Here is a 23,766-nt window from a genome sequence, read left to right as displayed (position 1 = left end):
GCCTTTGATACTCCAATTCACCCAAACTAAGCAAGAAATGTCTTCTACTAAGATTTTCGCCCTGGACCTTCTGGGAGGGTTAGGAGTGAAATTTTGGTTTTAGGCAAAATCCTTTATTCTTTTAAGTTGAAACTTCTCTGGAGGGTAAAGGGAGTTGTCCTTATTTCACTCATGCCCAAAACTTGACCCTTTTTATTGCGAGATAAGAGATATTCAAAAATTAGCTCAGGACCCTCTGGAAGGGTCAGGAGCGAATTTGCCTTCTTTGTCCAAAATTCATCATCTTGCATGCTTCCAAGTCTTCAAATGTATCAAACAACGTCCAATCTTCATTCCCAGAGACCCTGCACATAAAAAAGTTAGCCAAAATTAGTGACAAATAAGCTCAAATAAGATTTTCGCTCTGGACCCTCTGGAAGGGGCAGGAGCAAAATCTTCATTCCAGGCTAAACTGCTCAGTCTTCAAGTTTAAAACCATCTCACAAGGCAAAGTTAGATCATTTTCCAAGTTAGGAACAAGGTTTCAAGCTTAAACAAGGTGGCAAATGAAGTTTATGATGAATTTCGCTCTAGACCCTTTAGAAGGGTCAGGAGCGAAATTCTTCTTCCAGGCTAGAATCCATCATTTTTTCAAGGTTTTCAAACATTTCCAATTTTCCCTTCAAAATGCCTTGCAAATCAAAATTTGGTCAAATAAGGCAAGAAATGAGTCCTAGGTTGATTTTCGCTCTGGACCCTTTGGAAGGGTCAGAAGTGAAAATCACATTTTAAGTAAAATCTTGATCTTTGAAATCATCCAACTCCCTCTTAAGGCAAGAACATCCAAAAACACCTCCACACGTGCCTTGGAAACTAGGAACTTGGTCTTGATAAGTGATAAATTGAGGTGTATAAGGATTTTCGCTTTGGACCCTTTGGAAGGGTCAGGAGCGAAATTCCTAATCTTAGCCAAAATCCTGACTTCATTTTCACATTTTTCCGTCCAAACAAGTGTTTTGCCCTCAAAGATGCATGGGAACGAGTTGGTTCTAAGTTTGGGTCAAACTAGAATGTCTTATGGAGAATTTTGCTATGGACCCTTTGGAAGGGCCAGGAGCGAAATTCACTTTGGACCCTTTAGAAGGGTCAGGAGCGAAATTTGACTTTTTGAACTCTCCGTCAGGATCATTTTATGGAATTTAACGTTTAAGTATAAGAAAGAAGAACTTATACTTTAAGTTATATTCCATATATACTTTCAGATGTTTGAGAGTGGTTTCAGACCTCCAGGAGCTATATTGCAAAATCTAGTTTTTGGAGGATTTTCAGTTTTCCAGACTTAGTCAAATTTCAGGATCAGGACATTCTAGACAGCCAAATTTCAGGATCAGGACATTCCAGACTTAGCCAAATTTCAGGATCAGGACATTCCAGACTTCATCACTTATCAACTTGACCTAACTCAAGCAGAACTTGCTATCCTATTGATCTCCTGGCGACACTCGAAAGTTAAAGGCTAACAGACCAAACCCTAAAAGACCTAAAAAAACAAACCCTAGAAAGCAAAAAGCAGGGGTCCCCATTTGCAATGGGGCGATGTGTGAAATGGTCACAACAGGTAGTAGAGTAGACATCCTGAACCCTGCATCTTTTGTCATTTGTTTGTCTTCCAGTTAGTTAATAGGACCAGTGATTCCAGCGAACTAGACGTTTAGGTCGTCAAGTGTAAGTCCCCTTGTGATTCCAGCAAAATCACATCATACCACAAAGAGCTTATCCACGAGTAGAGATCCTACATAACAGGAACCTTGAAGCTTCCCCGATTGATCCTTCTGCGATATCTTCAGCATTCGGGAGCTTTATTCAAGAGAGGATAAGGTACCTTTAGGTATTTTATTCTGTGTTTGGTCGTGTACAAAATACACATCAACAGGTACCAAGCCAGGGGAAGTGTCCCCATGGAGTATAAAGATAAAATGAAGCTCTTTGCTCATATGAAGACATGGCATTGGCAAATTGGTCTTTATTATAGTACACAAGACACAAGTAAAACCAAAATGCTCTCTTCAAATCCTGCCAGATGTTGTGCTAACTTGAGAGTTATCAGTGTATGCTGGGAGAGGGAAGATTGTGTGGCTTCAGGGAACAGTTTTGGACTTGAACCATATTGCATAGTTCTCAAGGTATCAACTTGACCATCATTGAAGGTTTCTGATTGTTTCCAAAATATCTGGATTTCTAGCTCAACATACTCGCCAGTACTGCTTATGACATTTATCATATTTTTGGAAATTAGAAACACAATCAGAATGTTAAATGATAATAATTATACCTGTGTACATTATGAAGCAACATAAGCTTGTGTTGAAACTTGAAGGTCATTAGCCACACTGATCAACATATGATGCAGCCAAGGATAGGGAGCCAAAATCCAGATGTAGTACGCATATCCCTGATGCATGATAAAGACACAAAAAACCATAGTTTTAAATTCAGATTTGAAAACACAGAAACCATGAGTAGCAAGAACACAGATTGAAAAATTTATGACAGGTCTTCAAAAACTTGTGTGCCATCAAGTGATCTCTCTTTGCAAAATCTGAACTCAGTTTTTTCTTTTTCTCCAAGAATCTCGCTCTACTGAAAAGATTACTACCCCTTCATTTTCTTTACCAATAGTCTACCTGATCTTTTCCCTTCAAGAGCTCACATTTTTCATAATTGAAAACCAGTTGAAAGATTCATTTGGGTCGACTCTTTGCATTTTTCTCATTTCACGTTCAAACTACACTTTGTTTCGGTATGATGACTCTTTGTCTCATTCATGTTCAACATGATCTTTGATCAAAGAGGACTCACTTTATTCTTTCTACTTGTTCCTGTGGAAAATTTAAATGCTTTTTGGGTGTTTCAAGCATGCACTACCCACAGGATTCTCATGCTTCAACTTGCATTACCCCTGGATTCTCTAGTTTCAACAGACGTACCATTGAATGTTACCAATAAGTAGCATAAGCCTTATCTGAAGGTCATTAGTCATGCTGACTGATGTAGAATTTTTACCAACAAGAACTAGGATCATACGAATAAGAAGATTGGCCAACAGAAAAGGATATAAACTGAAGGTTTGTTGGCAAATTCTTTTGCTTATTATTAGAACTATTCTAACCTTTACCCTATGTCTGTATCTCACCTACTTAGGTAGTTTGGGATCAATTTTCTAAAATCATAGTTGTCAAGTGGGGCTTTGATTGAAGCTGAAAAATACTTTGTTGTCTGTCCTACTTGCCTTGGGCGATACAATATTCCATAATCTCAATACGTCAATAGATTATATAATCATATCCAAAATAACCTTTTTTGAAATTCTAAACGTGCTATTTTATATGGTATTGTTAGCAGGGAAAAAGATGGCAAAGTTTCTCATTAAATTTGTTGGATGATACTGACGACATTATGGGTACATGATGTAAATGATATGCTCTTTTTTTATATTGCTAATCATTTACAAATATTATGTCATTACGAGTGTTAACATGAGACCAATACAAGCTCTTGCATGCACAACCATGAGACTAATATCAGCTCCTTTTGAGCAACCACTCTAGAAACCACCTATGGAAGACCAAGATTCACAACATAAAATCCACTTATTTATAAACTGTTGCAAGGTGTGCGCCCTTGGTCTCCTTGTGCTGTGCAGAGCAGCACTCGGGTTTGTGACATGGCTTAACCGCTTCCTGTGGATTGTATAAGTCTAGTGGTTGTATTGGGCATTAACAGGTCGATCTTTTGGTGCAACGGCAACCGAATTTGTAACAAGTGGTATCAAAGCTTGGTCACAGGTTCAAACCCCTCACTTGCATTGGGGGGGGATTGTTACAAGGTGTGCGCCCTTGGTCTCCTTGTGCTGTGCAACACAACGCTCGAGTTTGTGACATGGCTTAACCACCTCCTGTGGATTCTATAAGTCTAGCAGTTGTATCGGGCATTAACAGGTCGATCTTTTGGTGCAACGGCAACCGCACTTGTAACATAAACCACCTCCACATTAGAAGCCAACTATGGAAGACCAAGAGTCACTACTTAGAACTCATATTAGATTTTCCATTGGGATTTGAACTTGAGTCTCTACATTGATAAATCAATGCTTTAACCTGTTAAGCTCAACCCCTTGGACAATGATATGCTTTCTGGTTTATTTTATTTTATAAATAGTAGAATTTTGTCGGATTGTGTAAAAATTAAGGGATTTGGTATAAGTGATCTTATACGAGCTTAGGAGATCTGTTTCATGCAATGCAATTTAGAAATGACATATTTTTATACTGATGATTTTTTAAGAGAACAATGCTTGTTTTTATTTCTATACTAATACTAATTTACCTCTCGGTTTCTGAAATTTTCCCAATCTTATGATGGTTGTCTTCTTTCATCTAGACTCTTTAAAGAAGGCCGTCTATGTTTTATACAAAACATTATCAGTTTAGGCAACTGAATTGCCATTGTTCCTTAGATGTTTCACTTGCATAACTTATTAGACTGATGGCCTAGGGTTTATGTGCTCATATCAATTTGGGAATTGAGCCTTTGCTTGTTCATTATACAGATTTTGAGTAAACTACAGATGTTTATTACAGTGATTTCTTTTAAATCACTTTCTATGTGAGTGTAATGAGATTTGTTTCTTAATGTCTTAGGAAACCTTATTTAATAGTTGGGATGCTTTTCACTTATTATGTCTTTATAAATTATTTAGTATAATGTTTCAAGTTTGTGGTGATACAAAGGTAAGGGACGAGAAAGATCAGTTTAAGTGTCAAGGCATGTTAACAAAAGGCACACAAGAAATATTTGACTACATTACTGAGAAGCAGCATTATTCCTTTTGTAAATTTCGTTGTTTATTCTGATAGAAATATTCATCTTCCATAGCATCATATCTAGCTGCTACAGATTTCTTGTTTATCATGTTTCAAAAACCTGCTCACAGTACTGGAAACATTTGTATCACAGTTGCATAGGCTTATTAGACAGACTTGTTAAATGTAGATGTGGAGTAATCAAATGCACATATTTTATCACTTTAAACAAACAAATTAAAATAATTAACATACAGACCGTGCGTTATTGGACTCTAATAGCAGGTTGCTAGAGCCTTCCAAATTTCAGATGCAATGCAAATAGGAATACTTGACATCCTGTGTGTAATACAATGGGAATCACTCTGAAGCATGGCTAGTTTGCAAAAAATTAGGTATTGGTCATTATATAGTAGGTTTAAAATTCCAAAACATAGTTGGCATATATGTTTTATCTTGATTTTAAAATTTTTGTTGGCATATTGATTGGATGAAACTGGAAAGTGTTTTGGGTTTTCTATATGTCACCATTCTAAGCACTTTAGCGATGCTGCTTCCTGTTCAAATTTAACGTTTAATGATTTATGTTAAATTCAGGAATACAACAACTGGATGATCCAGTAAATCCTTAATAAGGAATGGTAGAGTAGAGTATGTATAGCACATTTATAACTCCTACAAACTATTAATGGTTGGAAGCCTAAAACTCAAAACTAACATGTTATACCTGCTTGACCAATGAAATATGTCTTCAAAGCATAATGACATCAATTCCAGAACATTAAACTGGTTGGTTCTCATGAACATAGTACTGTTCATACTTGGTACAGTGCTAGATAGCATCAAAGAGACTTGTCTGAACATCAGGTCTCATTTTAGAAGTGTTTGTGAATTGATTTTTGTCATTTTATGGAGTGTGATCTGAAACATGAATACAAAAAGCTTGCACAGAGTTTTCTATCAGAAGCTTGTCGATTCATTGTAAGGGTCTAAGGAAATCATATTGTTAATTGGTTTATCTTCTATTTTGTATTGGAAAATTTATTGAAGAGTATAATATTTTTTGTATCAATGCTGGTCATCTTGCCGACTAACAGTTACCATATCAGGTTGAATATTTGTTTTGCCATATTATTCTCATTCTCCTATATCAACCTGGTTAGGTTGCTTGGATTAAGATATTTTTTTTAGTTTTCTTTTTAACCTTCAATACCTTCGTGTGAGATGCAAATCAATGGAGTCTTGAAGAATTGAACTGTTTAAATAATTTTCAAATATGGTTACCATTGGTTAAGTGATCTGTTAAAGTTGATTTGGTGCTAGTTTAGAGTTTACTTCATTGATGGTGGGATAATCTTATTTATGATTTTTCTTGTATGTCTTATTAGAAAATAAGATGTGTCAGAGGAACGAAATCATGGACTGGGAACTTGAGAGATGTAATTGTGGGTTTTCAAATTGTTTAATATTATTTTATCTCTAGAACTCTGGTATTTGCTTTTTGTGTTAATCATTCTTTACAATAATTAGCTATTCTTCTGCACTGTGTAACAGTGGGCAGATGCATCCACTGTCTGGAAAGGATTCATGACCCCAGAAGGACAAAAAAGGGGAATCTTTTTCCCAGACAAAATGCTTCCTATTTTTTGATGATTTCGATTGCCTTGAGCTCTACTATAATCAAAATTCTAAGTATTTGCATCTCTATTAAGTTTATAATGTCTGCAGTGCAGTCAGAGTTCATTTTTCTTCCCCGTGTTATTGAACTTTGGTCACGGCTATTCTCTTGTTCATGTGTCATTATTAATAATTTGGTTAGAGGCAACAGGTTGTGGCCAAACTCAATGCACAACATTCTGTTTTCATAATGCGGTGGACATTTTAGATTTATATTATATTACTTTCATTTTGGGAAGATAACATTTAAAAGTGGCATAGATGCCAATTCATAGCATACGGATGTTTGTGCCTGTGAAGATGACTGAAGGGTGGCAGGGATAAACTATGGCACTTGGCTTGCCTGATTTTTGTATGAGACCTCTTGTGTTATCTGTGTAAATATATAGTTTCAATTTTGTGCCTCCTTTGGTTTTAAAGTTGTGGCAAAGCTTAGGAGTGAAATAGGCCCAGCCAATTGGATTACACCTTCAATTATCTCATGTCAAAGTTATTCATGATAGTGCTGAGTACAGGAAGTTGAGACAATTAACTAAAGAAATCGTGGACCAAAATATGTTCCTTTAGAATTGGCAGCAGTAGCTAATTACTTCTGACTAAAAATGAACAGACAAAACATGGTAAGAGGCATTAGAATCAAGTAGATTTTAAATTTTGATCTTTGATGAGAATGGAACAGATCTGCTCTGAGTTATGCAATTTAAATGTTAGATAGCAGAAAGCTGGATGCTATTGTTGGCGGCAATATTGTACATGAAAATACAACTAGTTAATTAAGTTGTAATTGTCTTGGTTAGTTGGCAACCGAGGGGTGGTAGTTGCGGTGCGACGGTTGGCGCTCGCACCCCTCGGTATCTTTATATACTTCTGAATGTAACTTGTGACGAAAAACGATTATGAATGGAATAACATCTCTTATATTGCATCTGATATCTATGGCATTATTATTCTGCATTACGTGCTTTATCTGTATGCTTTAAGTTATTCACCCGAGAGGGTAAACATTTGGCGCCGTTGCCTAGACGTACTCGGGAACGGAAGACGCAGATGGTGCATGGACACGATGGGCCTACCCGTCGATGAGATTAACCCAGAGGCCGACAACACGCAAACGGAACAATCATCGTGGGACACAAAGTGTGATGACAAGAGGTGAAGGGGAAATTGAACCCTGTAATAATCCCGACACAATGTTGAGATAAATTGTGGCCGAAAGGAAAAATAATAAAAGTTTTTTTTTGTACATGGCGTGCGCTTGCTATGTACGGAAGTGATTTATGCCCAATATATTAAATAAAGATAGAAATAAAAAAGCAGAAATGGACGAGTGGGAGGCCGCGCAGAGGGCCTTGATTCAGGAGCAGCAAGTAGAATGTAGACGGAGGTTGAGGCAACTTGCCGAAGGACGACCTGCCGAAGGGTGGCCCGAGGGGAACCAAGGAGGTGTCACGGAGGGTGCAGAAGCCGACGAAAATTTCTACGCGTCGCCAGAACATCGTAGGGTGTGGAGCCACAAAGAGTTTCTGGAGGAAACAAGGTTAAGGAGAGATCTAGTCGAAGAGACTCGGGATCGGTTCAGAAACATATCCCTTACACCACAAAGTGAGGATCACCAAAGGGAGCCAGGAGTGGGCGCAGGTGACAACGAAGGGGAGGATAACCGTACGGTAGGTGCCACACTCGGCAGGCAAAACACTGTACCTCCAATCACCCACGCAGGACACACCACCGGCACCGGAGGGATCAGAGGGAGCGGCGCAGGGGCCCAGACATAGCCACAGCCACCTCCAGGAAGACGACCCCCATCGATGGGGAGTAAACAAAAACTGCCGAAGTTCAATGGCGACGAGAAGGAAGATCCCGTCCGCCATTGTCGAACGTGCAAAACCATATGGTCAGCGAACGGTGTTACCGACCAAGACGAATGGGTAACACAATTCCCAACAACCTTGAGAGGAGTGGCCATAGACTGGTACTCAGATATGGACAAGGCCAAAGTCGGCACATGGCCTGACCTGAAGGAGTTTGGGATAGAGTTCTGCCTCCTGAGAGATGACAACGAAATAGTCGCCGAGATCTATGGAACGAAGCAGAACAAGAACGAGACTGTCCGAGCCTATAGTCGCCGTCTGAAGGAACTATTGGGAAAAATTGAGAGTCAACCAGCAAATGGGTTGAAAAAGCGATGGTTCGTGGAGGGATTGAAACACTCCCTCCGAAAGAAGATGAAAATTGTTCCACCTACATCGTACGAAGACGCATACAACAGAGCGATGGATCTCGAGAGCGAGACCAAGACATCAAAGAAAAAAAAGAAGTATAGCTCCTCCTTCGAGGACTCTTCACAGGAAAGCAGCAGCGACAGCGAGGTTGGCAAACGGGTGCAAGCACTCCAGAAAGACATGGAGCGAATGAGGAGGGAGTTCAAAACAATGAGAAGCACTGGTCGGACTGAAGGGGACATATGGTGCACTGAGTGCGAAGAGGAGGGGCATACAAAGGGTACTTGCCCGAAGAAAGCATTTTGCGAGATTTGCCAAGTGATGGGACACTCCACCAAAGAGTGCCCATACAACATGAAAATCCGGAATACGCAAATGAACCAGGTGCTGTTCACAGAGCAGGCCACAATGTCCGCACCAGCGGGTGTGGGCCAACAAGCGAACAACAATGCAACCTCGGGAGGCTACCGAGATAACTGGTGGGGAGGACGAAACAACAATAACAACACAAGGAGCCGGATCCAATACGACTCTAAAGGTCGACCGATGGTACAATGCAGAGCGTGCAGCCAGTGGGGGTGCTTCGCCCGAGACTGCCCGAAGGGAGAGGCCACACAATATTTGTGCAAATGGTGCGGGCCGGGAGACCACGAAGACGCCACCTGCCTGAAGTCCGACGTCAACTTGCTCAATGTCGAGGAAACCAAAGAAGAGGAAATGCTGGCCGTAACCCACGCCCAAGCCAGACACGCAATGTGCCCAGACCTGGAGATGGAGAAGCGAAGGGCACGAGAAGCACGGGAAGAAATTGAGAAAGAGATACGAGAAAGGGCGAAGGCAAAGGGTACGGCGAGTACTTCCAGCGGATCGGGGGCGGAAATCAAATTTTAAAATTAAAACTGGAGGTGCCTGTGAAGGTACACGACCTCCTCCAGACGATGCCTCAATTACGAACGACATTGCTGAATAATCTCTCCCAACCACGCACCAATACCAACCACCGTACAAATGTTCCTGGGGGGTCTGCAATAGACCCCATGCTGCTGGCAATTAACACTGGAAGGAACCCGACCATTGTCGAGATGGGTATCCTTGGCACCATTCTAACCGATACCATCGTCGATGGTGGATCAAGAGTGAATGTTCTTCCAGAAGAAACCTGGCTGAAGTTGGGGAAGCCGACGTTGTGGCCATCTACATTTAATCTGCTCGGAGCAGATCAGCATGGAATCAAACCCATCGGGACACTAATGGGCCAACAAGTTACCATCGGGACACAACCCTTCATACTGGACTTCGTGGTAATCCCACTAAAGAAAAAAGGGTATGATGCGATCTTAGGGAGAGGGTGGTTGGTGGCAGCCAAGGCCACCCACAACTGGAAGAAGAACACTCTGTCTACGGAGAATGGAGGAAGGAAGTTTATCATAGACCTCAAGACACAGTTAGTTAGTGAGGAACTGGCATCATCTTCGGAATCAGAGGGTGAAGGAGAAGGCAACCTGAGGAACGAAGGACGAGGCTGCAGGGAGCCCAACGACGAAGGGATTCTCAAACTAGGAGAGTGCTCCGAGGATGAGACAAGGTCATTGAACGGGCTCTTCCATTGGCAGATGGAGGATTATGAAATGTTCCAGAGCTACAAGCTCAAAGTAGAGGAACCAGAGCAAGTAACAGAGGAGGTGTACCTGCCAGAATACATAGAATATTGGAAGGGAGACGCCCCAAACCTCGGTGACATAGATAATCCCAAGATAAATTGTGTCAGCAACGATTGGAACCCTGTGTGGAAGGCCGCAACTTTCAAAATCTTTATTATTCTTCTTCTTCTTATGTACGGGAAGGAGATCGTGGTCCCTGTAGAATTTGTGGTTACAGGTCTTCGGATGGCCATTGAAAATAGACTTGCCACCAATGGATCCAAATTAAAACCCTACCACGCGAAGCGTGCAGGGGACCCGAGAGGCTGGAAGGACACCCGAGAGGCCGGAGGGGGACCCGAGAGGATGGAAGGGGACTCGAGAGGTTGGGCAGGGGACTTGAGAGGCACGGGACCAACGCGGGAGACTCTTGGGCGAGAAAAACCGAGAAGGATGAAGGGCGATCCCAGAGACAGGGGACCCAAACCGAAGACTCTCTAGACAACTAAATTAGGAAATTAAAAAAAAACAAAAACGCACAGCCGTACGGGTCTGTACAGTAGTTGACCGTATGGCTGGGAAGAAAAAAAACAAAATTAAAAATAAAGAAAAAAATAGAAGAAAGCCACGGTGGAACCACTGTACGATAGCTGTTGAAATGTGGCGACTGATCAGCAAAGTACTGTACACTCAGCACGTATCCTTGCCGGGGTTCGGGGCCAGGCCGGGCCCCAGACAGGGGTTTGGGGGCGGCAGCCCCCGGGAAATTTTTTTTTGCCATTTTTCGTTGATGAAAACCGACATTGTAATAAAACCCTAAAAAGGCCGACTTTGTTTGTTGCTCTAAAAACGCATGTTATAAGCGGCTGGGATGCTTAAGGCATTGTAAGGTTGATGTACTTTTTTTGCCGGATAATAAGAAAGATTGGACGGCTGTGTATGGTGGACGTAACCCATTCTGGGTGAACCACGTTAAATCTCTGTGTTATCTATGTCCTATTCTATTTCTTTATCTTTTGTATTTAAATCTGCATATAATTGTTAGTTCATATTTGCTTCGAATCTGCTTGAAACCCTAACAATTGGTATCAGAGCGAGGTTTTCTGTAAATTGGCAGGACTTTCAGATTTGAGTGGGAGCAATGGAGGATTCCAAATTCAAGGTCGAAAAGTTTAACGGCCATAATTATCAGTTATGGAAAATGCAGATGGAGGATTACCTGTATCAAAAGGATTTGTGGCGGCCATTGGAAGGAAAGGCAAAGAAACCGACCACAATATCAGATGAAGAGTGGGACATTTTAGATAGAAAGGCACTGGGATCCATTCGATTGTGCCTTGCGTCGTCTGTAGCATTCAATATAACCGAAGCAAAAACGACTGTAGATTTGATGCCAACATTGGCTAAGTTGTATGAGAAACCCTCGGCTTCGAATAAGGTATTTCTTATGAAGCGTTTGTTTAATTTGAAAATGAGTGAGGGAGGATCTGTAGCGGAGCACTTAAATGAATTTAATACAATTACCAGTCAATTGTCTTCGGTAGAAATTACCTTTGCAGAAGAGGTTAGGGCTCTCTTGATTTTATGTTCTTTGCCAGAAAGCTGGAATAGCTTGGTTATGGCTGTAAGTAACTCTGTCTCTGGTAAAAATAATTTGGTATTTGATGATATTGTTGGTGTTATCCTAAGCGAGGAAATGCGAAGGAAAAGCACAGGTGAGACTTCAACATCATCAGGTAGTGTTTTGAATGTGGAGAACAGAGGAAGATCAAAGGAAAGAGGAAAAGGCCCTGGAAATGAGAAGTCACGAGGGAAGTCAAAGAAAGGACGCTCTCAATCTAGAGGAAAGAAAGATTGCTGGTACTGCGGAAAGCCTAGTCATCTAAAGAAAGACTGTTGGTCTCGGAAAAACAAAGGAGACAAAAATGAAAATGACAGTAAGGAAGCTAATATTGCAAGTAATACTTTACAAGATGCTTTAATCTTATGTTTGGATAATGTTAATGATTCCTGGGTAATAGATTCTGGGGCTTCATTTCATGCCACACCCCATAGAAAATATTTTCTAGATTATGTTCAAGGTGATTTTGGACAGGTATATTTGGGTGATGATGAGCCCTATCAAATTGTTGGAAAAGGAAAGATAAAGATCAAGTTGCAGAATGGTAATGACTGGTTTCTGTAGGAGGTAAGACATGTTCCTAATTTAAGAAGAAATTTAATTTCTGCGGGGCAACTAGGTAGTGAAGGTTGCATAGTTACCTTCTCAGATAGTATGTGGAAGGTCACTAAAGGATCATTAGTAGTAGCTAAAGGTGCGAAGGTAGGCACATTATATCTGTGTACTGGTAACACTTACTCTACCTTAGCTGCTACAGATAAAGTTACTGCAGGGACAACAACAATAAATGTTGTAAGAACAGATTCGATAATGTGGCACCATAAGCTTGGGCACATGAGTGAGAAAGGGATGAAAATCCTTCACTCCAAAAATTTATTGCCAAGACTAAAGAAGATTGATTTAGAGTTATGTGAAAACTGTGTTTATGGTAAACAAAACAGAGTCAGATTTCTCAAGGTTGGGAAAGAGAAGAAGAGTGAGAAGTTAGAGCTTGTACATTCAGATGTATGGGGACCAGCTCAGGTATCATCTCTTGGTGGCTCTTGTTATTATGTTATTTTTATTGATGACTCAACCAGAAAAACATGGGTATATTTCCTAAAACAAAAATCAGATGTTTTTGAAACTTTTAAGAAATGGGAAGCTTTGGTTGAGAATGAGACAGGAAAAAAGTTGAAGTGTCTCAGATCGGATAATGGAGGTGGGTATTGCAACAAAGCATTTGAAGATTACTGTTCCTTAAATGGGATTCGAAAGCAGAAGACAGTTCCAGGAACTCCACAGGAAAATGGTGTGTCAGAGAGAATGAATAGGACTATTATGGAACGTGCGAGGAGCATGAGATTGCATGCTGGATTGCCCTTACATTTTTGGGCAGATGCTGTACATACTGCTGTCTATTTGATAAATAGAGGACCTTCAACCCCTTTGGATGGTGGTATTCCAGAGGAGGCATGGACTGGTAAAAAGGTAAATTATTCTTTTCTAAAAACTTTTGGTTGCGAAGCTTTTGTCCATGTTGATAAAGAAAATAGAACCAAGCTTGGTGCTAAATCTCAGAAATGTACCTTCATTGGATATGGGATAGATGAATATGGCTATCGGTTATGAGATTTTGAAAATAAGAAAATAATTAGAAGTAGAAATGTTATATTCAATGAGAAGGTTATGTATAAAGAACAGATGCAGGAAAAGAAGCATGAACAGGACAAACAAGAATATGTGGTGCTGGATGAGATTCCTGAAAATGAAATGCCACAGGTATCTGATGCTCAGCAACAACATATTGTCCCACAAACTCCTGCAAGTGTTAGACGTTCTACGAGGACAAGTAGACCCCCTGAAAGATTTTCTCCTTCTTTGTATTCTATTTTATTAACGGATTCTGGTGAACCAGAAGAATATGAAGAAGCAATGCAGGTAGATGCCAAACAACAGTGGGAGCTAGGCATGAAAGAGGAGATGGACTCCTTGATGAAAAATAAGACTTGGGACTTAGTCCCTTTACCTGCAGAAAAACGAGCCTTGCCTAACAAATGGGTTTATCGGCTAAAGGAGGAGGAAGGAGGTCAGAAAAGATATAAGGCCAGACTTGTGGTAAAAGTTTTTGCACAGAAAAAGGGTATAGATTTTGATGAAATATTTTCTCCAGTTGTAATAATGACTTCAATTAGAACTGTACTTAGTCTTGTGGCTACAGATGATTTACATCTTGAACAATTAGATGTCAAAACAGCTTTTCTCCATGGAGATTTGGAGGAGGAAATTTACATGTTGCAACCACAGGGATATGAGGTCAAAGGTAAGGAGAACTTGGTGTGCAGGTTGAAGAAAAGCCTGTATGGCCTAAAGCAAGCACCCCGACAATGGTATTTAAAATTTGATAGTTTCATGGCTGAACACGGTTATCATAGATGTCATTCTAATCATTGTGTATATTTTAAGAGATTTGATAATGGCAGTTATATTATCCTGTTGCTTTATGTTGATGACATGCTTGTTGCTGGGTCTAACATGCAACATATAAATGATCTTAAACAGAAATTAGCTAGGTCATTTGCTATGAAGGATTTGGGTGCAGCTAAGCAAATTCTCGGTATGAGGATTACACAAGACAGGAAAAATAGAACCTTGAATTTGTCTCAAAGTGAGTATATAAAGAAGGTGTTGAAAAGATTTAACATGCAGGATGCAAAAGCAATTAGTTCACCTTTGGCTAGTCATTTCAAATTGACTAAGGAGATGTGCCCAAAGGCACAGGAAGAGGTTAATAAAATGTCTAACATCCTGTATTCATCAGCTGTTGGCAGTCTGATGTATGCAATGGTATGCACAAGGCCAGATATTGCACATGCAGTGGGAGTTGTGAGCAGGTTTATGAGTAATCCAGGTATGGAACATTGGAATGCTGTGAAATGGATTCTTCGGTATTTGAAAGGAACTACTACGAAGGCATTATGTTTCAAAGGATCTAATGCTACTCTGAGTGGATTTGTTGACTCTGATTTGGTGGGTGATATTGATTCACGGAGGAGTACTACAGAGTATGTTTTTACCATAGGGGGAATTGCAGTCAGTTGGATTTCTAGGCTGCAAAAGGTTGTTGCACTCATAGTTGAACTACTCGTGACTCGGCTCGGCTCGACTCGCCAAGCCCCTGAGAAAAAAACTCGGCGAAAACTCGGGAAAAACTCGGAAAAACTCGGCAACGTAAAAACACGCTTAATTTTAATAAAAAATGTATTTTTTTTGTAAAATTTAATGAGAAGATGCATCCAATGAGTCAATAAATGATAACACAAAAGAAACAAGCTGATTCTAGATATATTTGATTGCAAAGTGTCTACAAAATCGCATCCTCATGAGAAATGCTGATGGCTGGAAGCAAAATAGTAAATAGTTTTTGTAAAACCAAAAGTAAATACAACTTCCTCTCCCCAGCTCTAGCTAAAACTACTTTCAAACTTTCATCATATTTGAAATTTCATCATTCATACTCATAGTTTCAAACTTTCAACTCAAAGTTGGGGTCAAGGGGCATCGCCGAAGGATCCTGAAATTTGACTAAGTCTGGAAAATTGAAGAATCCTCCAAAAACTAGATTTTGCATTATAACTCCTGGAGGTCCGAAACCACTCTCAAACATCCTGACAGTATATATGGAATATAACTTAAAGTATAAGTGACATTTCCTTATATTTATATGAATCCTGACGGACAGACCAAAAAACTCGGCGATTACTTGAGGGCATAGTGGGCTCTCAGGGTGGCCCTTCCAAGTGAGTTTCCCCCTTCTCAGCCCAAAACCATATAGAAAAACAAAAAATGCATGTATTTTTGGCCGTTTTTTGCTGTTATGCTAACCCAAGCGAGTTTTTCTTTAAAACTCGCCGAGTTTTCGGCGAGTGTGCCATCTATGGTTGCACTTTCAACCACTGAAGCTGAGTATGTTGTTGCTACAGAAGCCAGCAAGGAGATGATTTGGTTACAATGTTTTCTGAAGGAATTGGGTCAGACACAAGAGGATAGCCCATTGTATACTGATAGGCAGAGTGCCATTCATCTTGCGAAGAACTTTGCTTTTCATTCAAGGACAAAGCACATTCAGCTCAGGTACCACTTCATCCGGACTATTTTGGAGGAGGGTCAGTTACGGCTTGAGAAGATTCACACAAGTGAGAATCCTACCGATATGTTCATGAAGGCAGTTCCACAAGAGAAGCTGATTTCTTCATCGGTTTCTGTTGGTCTTCTTGATTGATAATTGTGGAATTTATACTAGTCAAGTCCTAGTGTTTTATCCAGCGGATCTTGCATGTACAGTGGTGTCGTGTAGTATCAGTCTCCAAGTGGGAGATTGTTCGGTGTGGAGCCTAATTAGTCTCCAAGTGGAAGATTGTTGAAATGTGGCGACTAATCAGCAAAGTACTGTACACTCAGCACGTATCCTCACCGGGGTCTGGGGCCGGGCTGAGCCTTGGGCAAGGGTTCGGGGGCGGTAGCCCCCGAGAAATTTTTTTTTGCCGTTTTTCGTTGATGAAAACCGACATTGTAATAAAACCCTAAAAAGGCCGACTTTGTTTGTTGCCCTAAAAATGCATGTTATAAGCGGCTGGGATGCTTAAGGCATTGTAAGGTTGATGTACTTTTTTTGCTGGATAATAAGAAAGATTGGATGGCTGTGTATGGTGAAGGTAACCCATTTTGGATGAACCACGTTAAATCTCCGTGTTATCTGTGTCCCATTTTATTTCTTTATCTTTTGTATTTAAATCTGCATATAATTGTTAGTTCATATTTGCTTCGAATCTGCTTGAAACCCTAACAATAGCACCACCGTGCGGTGGCAACACCGGCGGTGGGACAACCGTGCGGTGGCAACACCGACGGTGGACCACCGTGCGGTGGAAACCATCGCTGGCGCAAGGAATAAAGGCGCGGAGCGCGAAGACATAAAACGCAAACATAAACGCAGCCCCACACAAACAAACACATAGCCGTACGATGGAGGGGTGTTGACTGCACGGGAAGGTGGCCGTACGATTGGAGGTGTCAGTGTTGTTGTTGACTGTACCGGGAGGTTGTATGGCAGGGGTGCCATCGGGGACATTATAGTGGAAATTAAAAACGACAACTACCAGATTGAAAAATTATTTGATGACATCTGGAGCCAGGACGTTGAAAATATTAGAGTGGAGAAGAAGGGTTTTGACATCTTAAAATTTCACAGAAATGATGCGCGCCATGGACTTTCGTGTGGTTCTGAGGGTTGTAAATTGGTGTTGGCGGCAGGGGCGCTGCCCCTCGACCTCGCTAGGGTGCTGCCCTAGACCCCGCGGGGGCGTTGCCCCTCAACCCCACTGGGGCGCTGCCCTAGACCCCGTTGGGGGCACTGCCCCCAAACCCCCAGTTTATTTTTGAGCTACAATACACTTTTTGAGTTGGGCGAAGGGCATCAAAGAAGGCACGGTAAGTGTTGGGTTGTTCTGTACTGTGAGAAAGAAGCCTGCAGCTAAGCATTGACGGGGAAGCCATAAGCCGTAGAGGGAGACGGATTTGGAGGTTGTGAACAAACAGAATTTGAGGGAAGGCATTGCAAGAACATGAAGTCATACGACACCAGTGAGTTATTCAGTTCAGTTATTAGCCTTTGGGGAGTGTGATGGAGGATTTGAGGCATCTCCTAGCCTTTGTGCCAGAGGGTTGTGGCCACTTCCAGGCAGGAATGGTACGGTTTGAGGAACTTGGAGTATGTCTCGGTTGGACGAGAGGTTGCCTTGGTGGATGCACAGAGGGCTCGGGAGGAGTTGACCACCAAGTTGGAGGTAGTACTAGCGTGAGACTTAGCTCAGCGTACCCAGGAGTTGGATGCCGAGAGGGCAGTGCAGGTGGCTATCGAGGACAAATTGGCTAGGGAGACAGTATCATTCGAGTAGCAATTGGTGGAGGCTGAGACTGAACAACGTGTTTTGCAGACAAGTTTGGGTTAGGCACAGGAGGACTATGCTGTCAAAGGAAGCCATAAGGGTGAAATCCGCACTTGAGCATCGGATGGTAGCAGAAAAGGGTTTTCAGGCGAGGACGCAGCAGGCGTATAAGTTTCGGGCTCGACTGGCGTCAGCAGTTCTGTTTAATGTCATCTCTATTTTGTATTAAGTCGCCCAGAGACGACTTCTTTTCTTTTGGGGGGGATGATGTTGGTGGCAATATTGTACATGAAAATACAACTAGTTAATTAAGTTGTAATTGTCTTGGTTAGTTGGCAACCGAGGGGTGGTAGTTGCGGTGTGACAGTTGGCGCTCGCACCCCTCGGTATCTTTATATACTTCCGAATGTAACTTGTGACGGAAGACAATTATGAATGGAATAACATCTCTTATATTGCATCTGATATCTATGGCATTATTATTCTGCATTACATGCTTTATTTGTATGCTTTAAGTTATTCACCTGAGAGGGTAAATATTTAAAATACAATATGGCCGCCAACAGCTATTCACAAAATAACATGCTATTTTAGTTCCTCCTACTAATGAATGCTGTTTCTAACTTTCTTGTATCTTTTTTGTTGTATTTTTTTCTCTTGGTTTACTTATCAGTATAGAAGAACTCTATTGCTTTGTTGAAGGTCTGTAATCTGCAAAATTAAAGAAACTGAACCACAGTATGATATTACAATTGTTGACTACTCTTTTATCATGATATGGCTTCTCTCTGAAGGGATTTTATGTATGTATGGTGCCAATTATCATAAAAGATAATGTTATGTGAGGAATTCAGGAACAGGAGAAGGCACAAGAAGAGCTAAAAAGGAATATTTTTTAGTATAGAGCCTTTTTGAAGTCTTGTGATTTCAGAAAGGTGTGCACCTTAGATTTTGTCTCAAAAAATTATATAGTGCTGTTAAATTATAAGATTTATTAGAATGATTAATGGTTTGATGTCTAATTTTTAGGCTAGTACTCAATGGAGGAAAGTTCAAGATAGGCTGGAGGATGATGAGAGATGCTCAAGAGTTGATATAAAAAACCGGTTGGAGATTTTCCAGGTGACATTGAATTCCATATTCTTCATTTTCTAGCCATTTTGTTTTTTCTCTTAGCCATTAATATGGGTTTTTGATATGGCAGGAGTATATATGTGATTTGGAGAAGGAAGAAGATGAACAAAAGAATCAAAAGGTGTCTAGAATGAGAGTAGTTGTGCTTCCATAGTTTTTACTGTCTTATTATGGCACATTTGAAAGAACTCGAATATTTTTAAATGCAGGAAAATTTGCGCCAAAGGGAACGTAAAAATCGGGATGAATTCCGAAGATTAATGGAGGATCATAAAGCAAGTGGCCTGCTTACAGAAAAGACACAATGGCTTGATTACTGTGCCAAGGTATTAAATGTTTGGATTTTGTTTTGAATACTTGTATAGGAATTTAATATTTTGTTTTAGCATTACTCCCAGTGGAGTTTTATTCATGATCATTCTGAGATTATGTGCGTCTTCATAAGATTGTTGAACTGTTTTGTTGTAGGTCAAGAACCATCCTGCTTATCTAGCTGTGGCTTCAAACACATATGGTTCACCGCCCAAGGATTTGTTTGAAGGTTTTGCAGAAGAGATGAAAAAGCAGGTATGAAAGTTAGACATTACTCAATGATTTTATTGCATAAGTTAATTGCACTTTGACTATTAGGTTTGTAATGATTGTTACTCAATGCAATGCATGTTTCATTCCTTTGATGAAATCTCACTTTGAATCTGATGTATGTTTGGCAGTATCAGGAGGACAAAGCAAACATAAAAGATGCTTTGAAGGCAGGAAAGGTGTGTCTTCTGTGCTTTGAGATTTTTCATGGAATGTAAAATATATTGTAATCCCTTTGATGTGATGATTGCAGTTCATAGTAACATCAGCATGGACTCTTGACAAGTTCAAAGCCTCCATTGGTGAAGTATACAATTTGGCTGCTGCATCTGAAACAAGTCTTAAGGTTTGTTCTGGTCCCATATCTAGATTTTTGGTCTCAGCTACAGAAATCTTTACAGGAAGTATTTGGGATTTTAATTTGAACAATGTCACATTGGTGTTATGCGGTGTCACATATTGTTATGCTTATATCAAATTCTAATTATACAAACATGGATTCTTATCCTTTTGTGCCATATGACTTAGGTTTCTAATTGATTAGATTCATGCACCAGCTGTATTATGTTTTGGCTGATTTGCACTGGCAAATAGTGACTCAAAGTGAATCACTATCCCAAATCCACAACATTCTGTTCTCATTTGTAGATAATGAATTTTTTGAAGGTTAAACTCAATGAAATGCAAATCTTGAAAGTAATGCACGTTGTTTTGGGATATATGAGTTTTTGGTTATTGGCATCTTGCAGCTTGTGTTTGAAGAAGTGCTTGAACAAGCAAAGCAAAAGGAAGAGAAAGAAGCAAAAAAGAGGCAAAGGCTGGCAGATGATTTTATGGATTTGCTTCATTCTGTGAAGGTTTAAATTCTTCCTTTTGGGAAAAACCCCTTTAATGAATTCTCTTACTAATTTACATCTCTTACATCTGGAGTACATTTTCATATTTTGCTTTACATTAAAAATTCTTATTATGATTGAATTTCCATCTTCTTCTTGATGGATTAATTATATTGCTTTTTCATTTTAGGAAATTGTTGCTTCCTCAAAATGGGAGGATTGCATACCTTTGCTTGAGGATGCCCAAGAGTACAGGTAAAAGAGCTACTATTAAGAATTAATCTATTGTAAGTAATAAAAGCAGTTGTAATGTGCCTTTCACTATTGTTAATTATAAATATATTTTGCATATAAATATTCAAGGCAATTAGTGATGTAAAAGAGCCACTATCAAGAATTAATCTATTGTAAGTAATATAAGGAAGTTGTTATGTGCCTTTCACTATTATTAATTATAAATATATTCTGGATATGAATATTCAGGGCAATTAGTGATGAAAGCTTCTGTAAAGAGATATTTGATGAGTACATTGCACATCGTCAAGAAAAGGTTAAGGAAAAGAAACTCAAACGAGATGAAGAAAACGTAGACAACTTTATTACTTTTCTTCCATCTGTTGGGCATGTGCACAAAGATTGGGGACCAAAAAGTGGCCACTCTCGTCAAGGTCAAGGTACTCAAACAACTAGTCCTAGAACTAGAAGTGAGGCATCCATTGGGGGAACTTCAGGAAATGTGAATGAGGCAGGGGCAGCAAGTTCAACCGCAAACCCATTTGAATGTCCTTCCCATATCCTCAAAGATTTTGCAAAAGGACCATTCAACCCCAAAAAACCTCTATCACAATTTGCTACAAGATTTGACAAAGATGAGAAAAAAAATTCAGGGGGTAGTAGAGTATGGGAGTGTCATTTGTGCTACAAACAATTTACGGGCAGCTATACTAGGGTCTATTGCCATCTTTTGTGGATAGGTGGTCAAGGGGTGAAAGGTTGCAAAAAAATAACTCAAGCTCAGAAAATTGAGGCAACTAGATTGCATATGGAGGGGGAAGCATTAAGTAAAGGGACTTCAATGAATAATTCTAATTTTCAGCCTAGTGTGTCAATGGATGATGCTTCTCATTGGGGAGAGGGTGCCACTTCTAGTAGAGGAAAGGAAAAGAAGACTAAGAGAGAAACTAATGTTGCTGATTTGCTTAACATACAAGCACGAGATAAGGCTGAAGCCTCTATTGCTAAGTTTCTCTATGCTCATGCTATACCATTCCATGTCTCAAGATCATCATATTTTAAACAAATGTTCAAAGATGTCATAGATGCTGGTCCCTCATTTGTTCCACCTGGAGAAATTAAACTACGCACCACCCTTCTTGATAAAGAATACTCCAAGGTGACTGTTTTGATGGAGGATATGAGACAAACATGGATGAGGGATGGATGCTCTATAATCATGGATGGATGGACCGATATCAAACATCACCCACTCATCAATCTTATTGTCAGTAGCACTACAGGCTCTTATTTTCTTAGGGCTATAGATTGTTCAGGGAAAAGGAAGGATGCAGCCTTCCAATTTCAGATTTTGAGAGAGGCCATAGAAGAGGTTGGAACCTCTAATGTTGTGCAAGTAGTGACTGATTCAACCCGTGTGTGTAAGCTAGCTGGATTGATGGTGGAGAGTGCTTATAAGCACATTTTTTGGACCCCATGTTGTGTGCATGCATTGAACAATACCTTGAAGGACATTGGGAAAATTGATTGGGTGAAGACAATGGTGTTAGAGGCTAGAGATGTGCAAATGTTCATTTGCAACCATCACACTTCACTTGCATTGTCTAGGATGTTTTTGAGGAAGGAATTCCTCAAGCCCGTGGAGACTAGATATGCCAGCTACTTTATTTTGTTAGAGAGGATGCTTGAGGTCCAGGAAGCTCTACAATCGATGGTGGTCAATGCAGAGTGGATTAGATGGCACGAGGCAAGCACATCGGAGGGTAGAAGTGTGAAGCAAAAAATTCTTGATGATAACTGGTGGTCCACAATGAGGTAAGAAAACTGGCATTGCTGATTTTATTATTTAATTTTTTAATTTTAAAATGTTCATTTAATAATTTAATGATTATTAATTAATATAATTTTCTAAATTGTAACTTGTTTGCACTTGCAGATATATTTGCTCCTTCATTGAGCCTATCGTGCGAGTGATTAGATATGCTGATACTAACACTCCTAACCTTGGAGAGATTTATGAGACCTTTGATAGCATGCTTGGGCGGATCAAGCAAGTTATTCATAGCAGGGACCCCACTTTGGGATTTTATGAGGAGCATCTTGGACCCATTGTGAGGCGACGATGGAACATTATGAACAACCCACTTCACATGGCAGCCTATGCTCTCAATCCCAAATGGTATGCACCGAGACCTGGGAGAGCGCCTCCATCTAGTGATGAAGAGGTGAAAGATGGCTTCTATAAGGCCCTTGCAAAAATGTATAATGAAGATGATTCTACCAAACTTCGCACACAGTGGCTTGCATTTGTTAATCTTCGTGGTCCAACCTTTGACAGGCCAGAGGCGAGGTCGGATAGAGCTACATTAGCTCAAGTCGATCCTATTGGATGGTGGACATGGCATGGTAGGGATGCACCAGACCTAAGAGTACTTGCCGTTCGTCTTCTTTCACAGGTTGCCAGTTCCTCTGTTGCAGAGAGGAATTGGTCCACATATAGCTTTATCCAATCAGTCAAGAGGAACCACCTTACCTCTAGACGATCAGAGAAGTTAGTGGTTGTTCACAGTGCATTGCGTTTACAGGATCTCCAGACTCTCGAGTATCGTCAGACTCCATCCTTACGTTGGGATGTCAATCCTGAAGATGCTATGCAAATTGAGGAGACACTTTTAGGATTGGTTGGGGTTCCATTGGTTGAGGCAGCCCCTCATATTGATAGTGACTCGGACAGAGACTCGAGCTCTAATCTTGATTTAGACTCTTAGACCTACCATGTGCTGATTATGGACAGCCATATATTTTCTTAGTTGTATCTTTAGATTATTATGGATTGCTGATTATGGACTTCTATGTTTTTTGTTTATAGTTTGCCATTTCATATTTATGGATGTTTAATATTTATCTCTATTATGGATGTTTATGACATGTTTATTGACAATGATGACTGAAAGCGTTTGAATTTTGGTAAAATGTTTGTCAATTCTCTTGTGAAATCTCAATTCAAGTCTAATGCTATTTATTAATGTCTATGATGAATGTTTTACCATTG

At 40.2% G+C, this 23,766-nt stretch overlaps 1 protein-coding gene across 1 annotated transcript in view; it reads left to right on the top strand.

Moving 5' to 3' along the window:
* Nucleotides 1–23,565, top strand: part of LOC131050732 (uncharacterized) — a 34,749-nt gene extending 11,184 nt beyond the window's left edge. Inside the window, exons 5-14 of the mRNA XM_057984985.2 lie at nucleotides 18,958–19,050; nucleotides 19,133–19,183; nucleotides 19,272–19,388; nucleotides 19,531–19,629; nucleotides 19,776–19,823; nucleotides 19,898–19,990; nucleotides 20,394–20,501; nucleotides 20,671–20,735; nucleotides 20,964–22,529; nucleotides 22,651–23,565. Of these exons, the coding sequence (XP_057840968.2) occupies nucleotides 18,958–19,050; nucleotides 19,133–19,183; nucleotides 19,272–19,388; nucleotides 19,531–19,629; nucleotides 19,776–19,823; nucleotides 19,898–19,990; nucleotides 20,394–20,501; nucleotides 20,671–20,735; nucleotides 20,964–22,529; nucleotides 22,651–23,482 (3,072 nt within the window). The 3' untranslated portion in view covers nucleotides 23,483–23,565. The remainder of the gene's footprint in view (nucleotides 1–18,957; nucleotides 19,051–19,132; nucleotides 19,184–19,271; nucleotides 19,389–19,530; nucleotides 19,630–19,775; nucleotides 19,824–19,897; nucleotides 19,991–20,393; nucleotides 20,502–20,670; nucleotides 20,736–20,963; nucleotides 22,530–22,650) is intronic.
* Nucleotides 23,566–23,766: the final 201 nt, after the last annotated feature.

This window comes from Cryptomeria japonica, chromosome 11 (genome assembly GCF_030272615.1).
Source record: "Cryptomeria japonica chromosome 11, Sugi_1.0, whole genome shotgun sequence".
Classification (NCBI taxonomy): Eukaryota; Viridiplantae; Streptophyta; class Pinopsida; order Cupressales; family Cupressaceae; genus Cryptomeria; species Cryptomeria japonica.
This window is presented reverse-complemented; position numbering and strand designations above follow the sequence as displayed.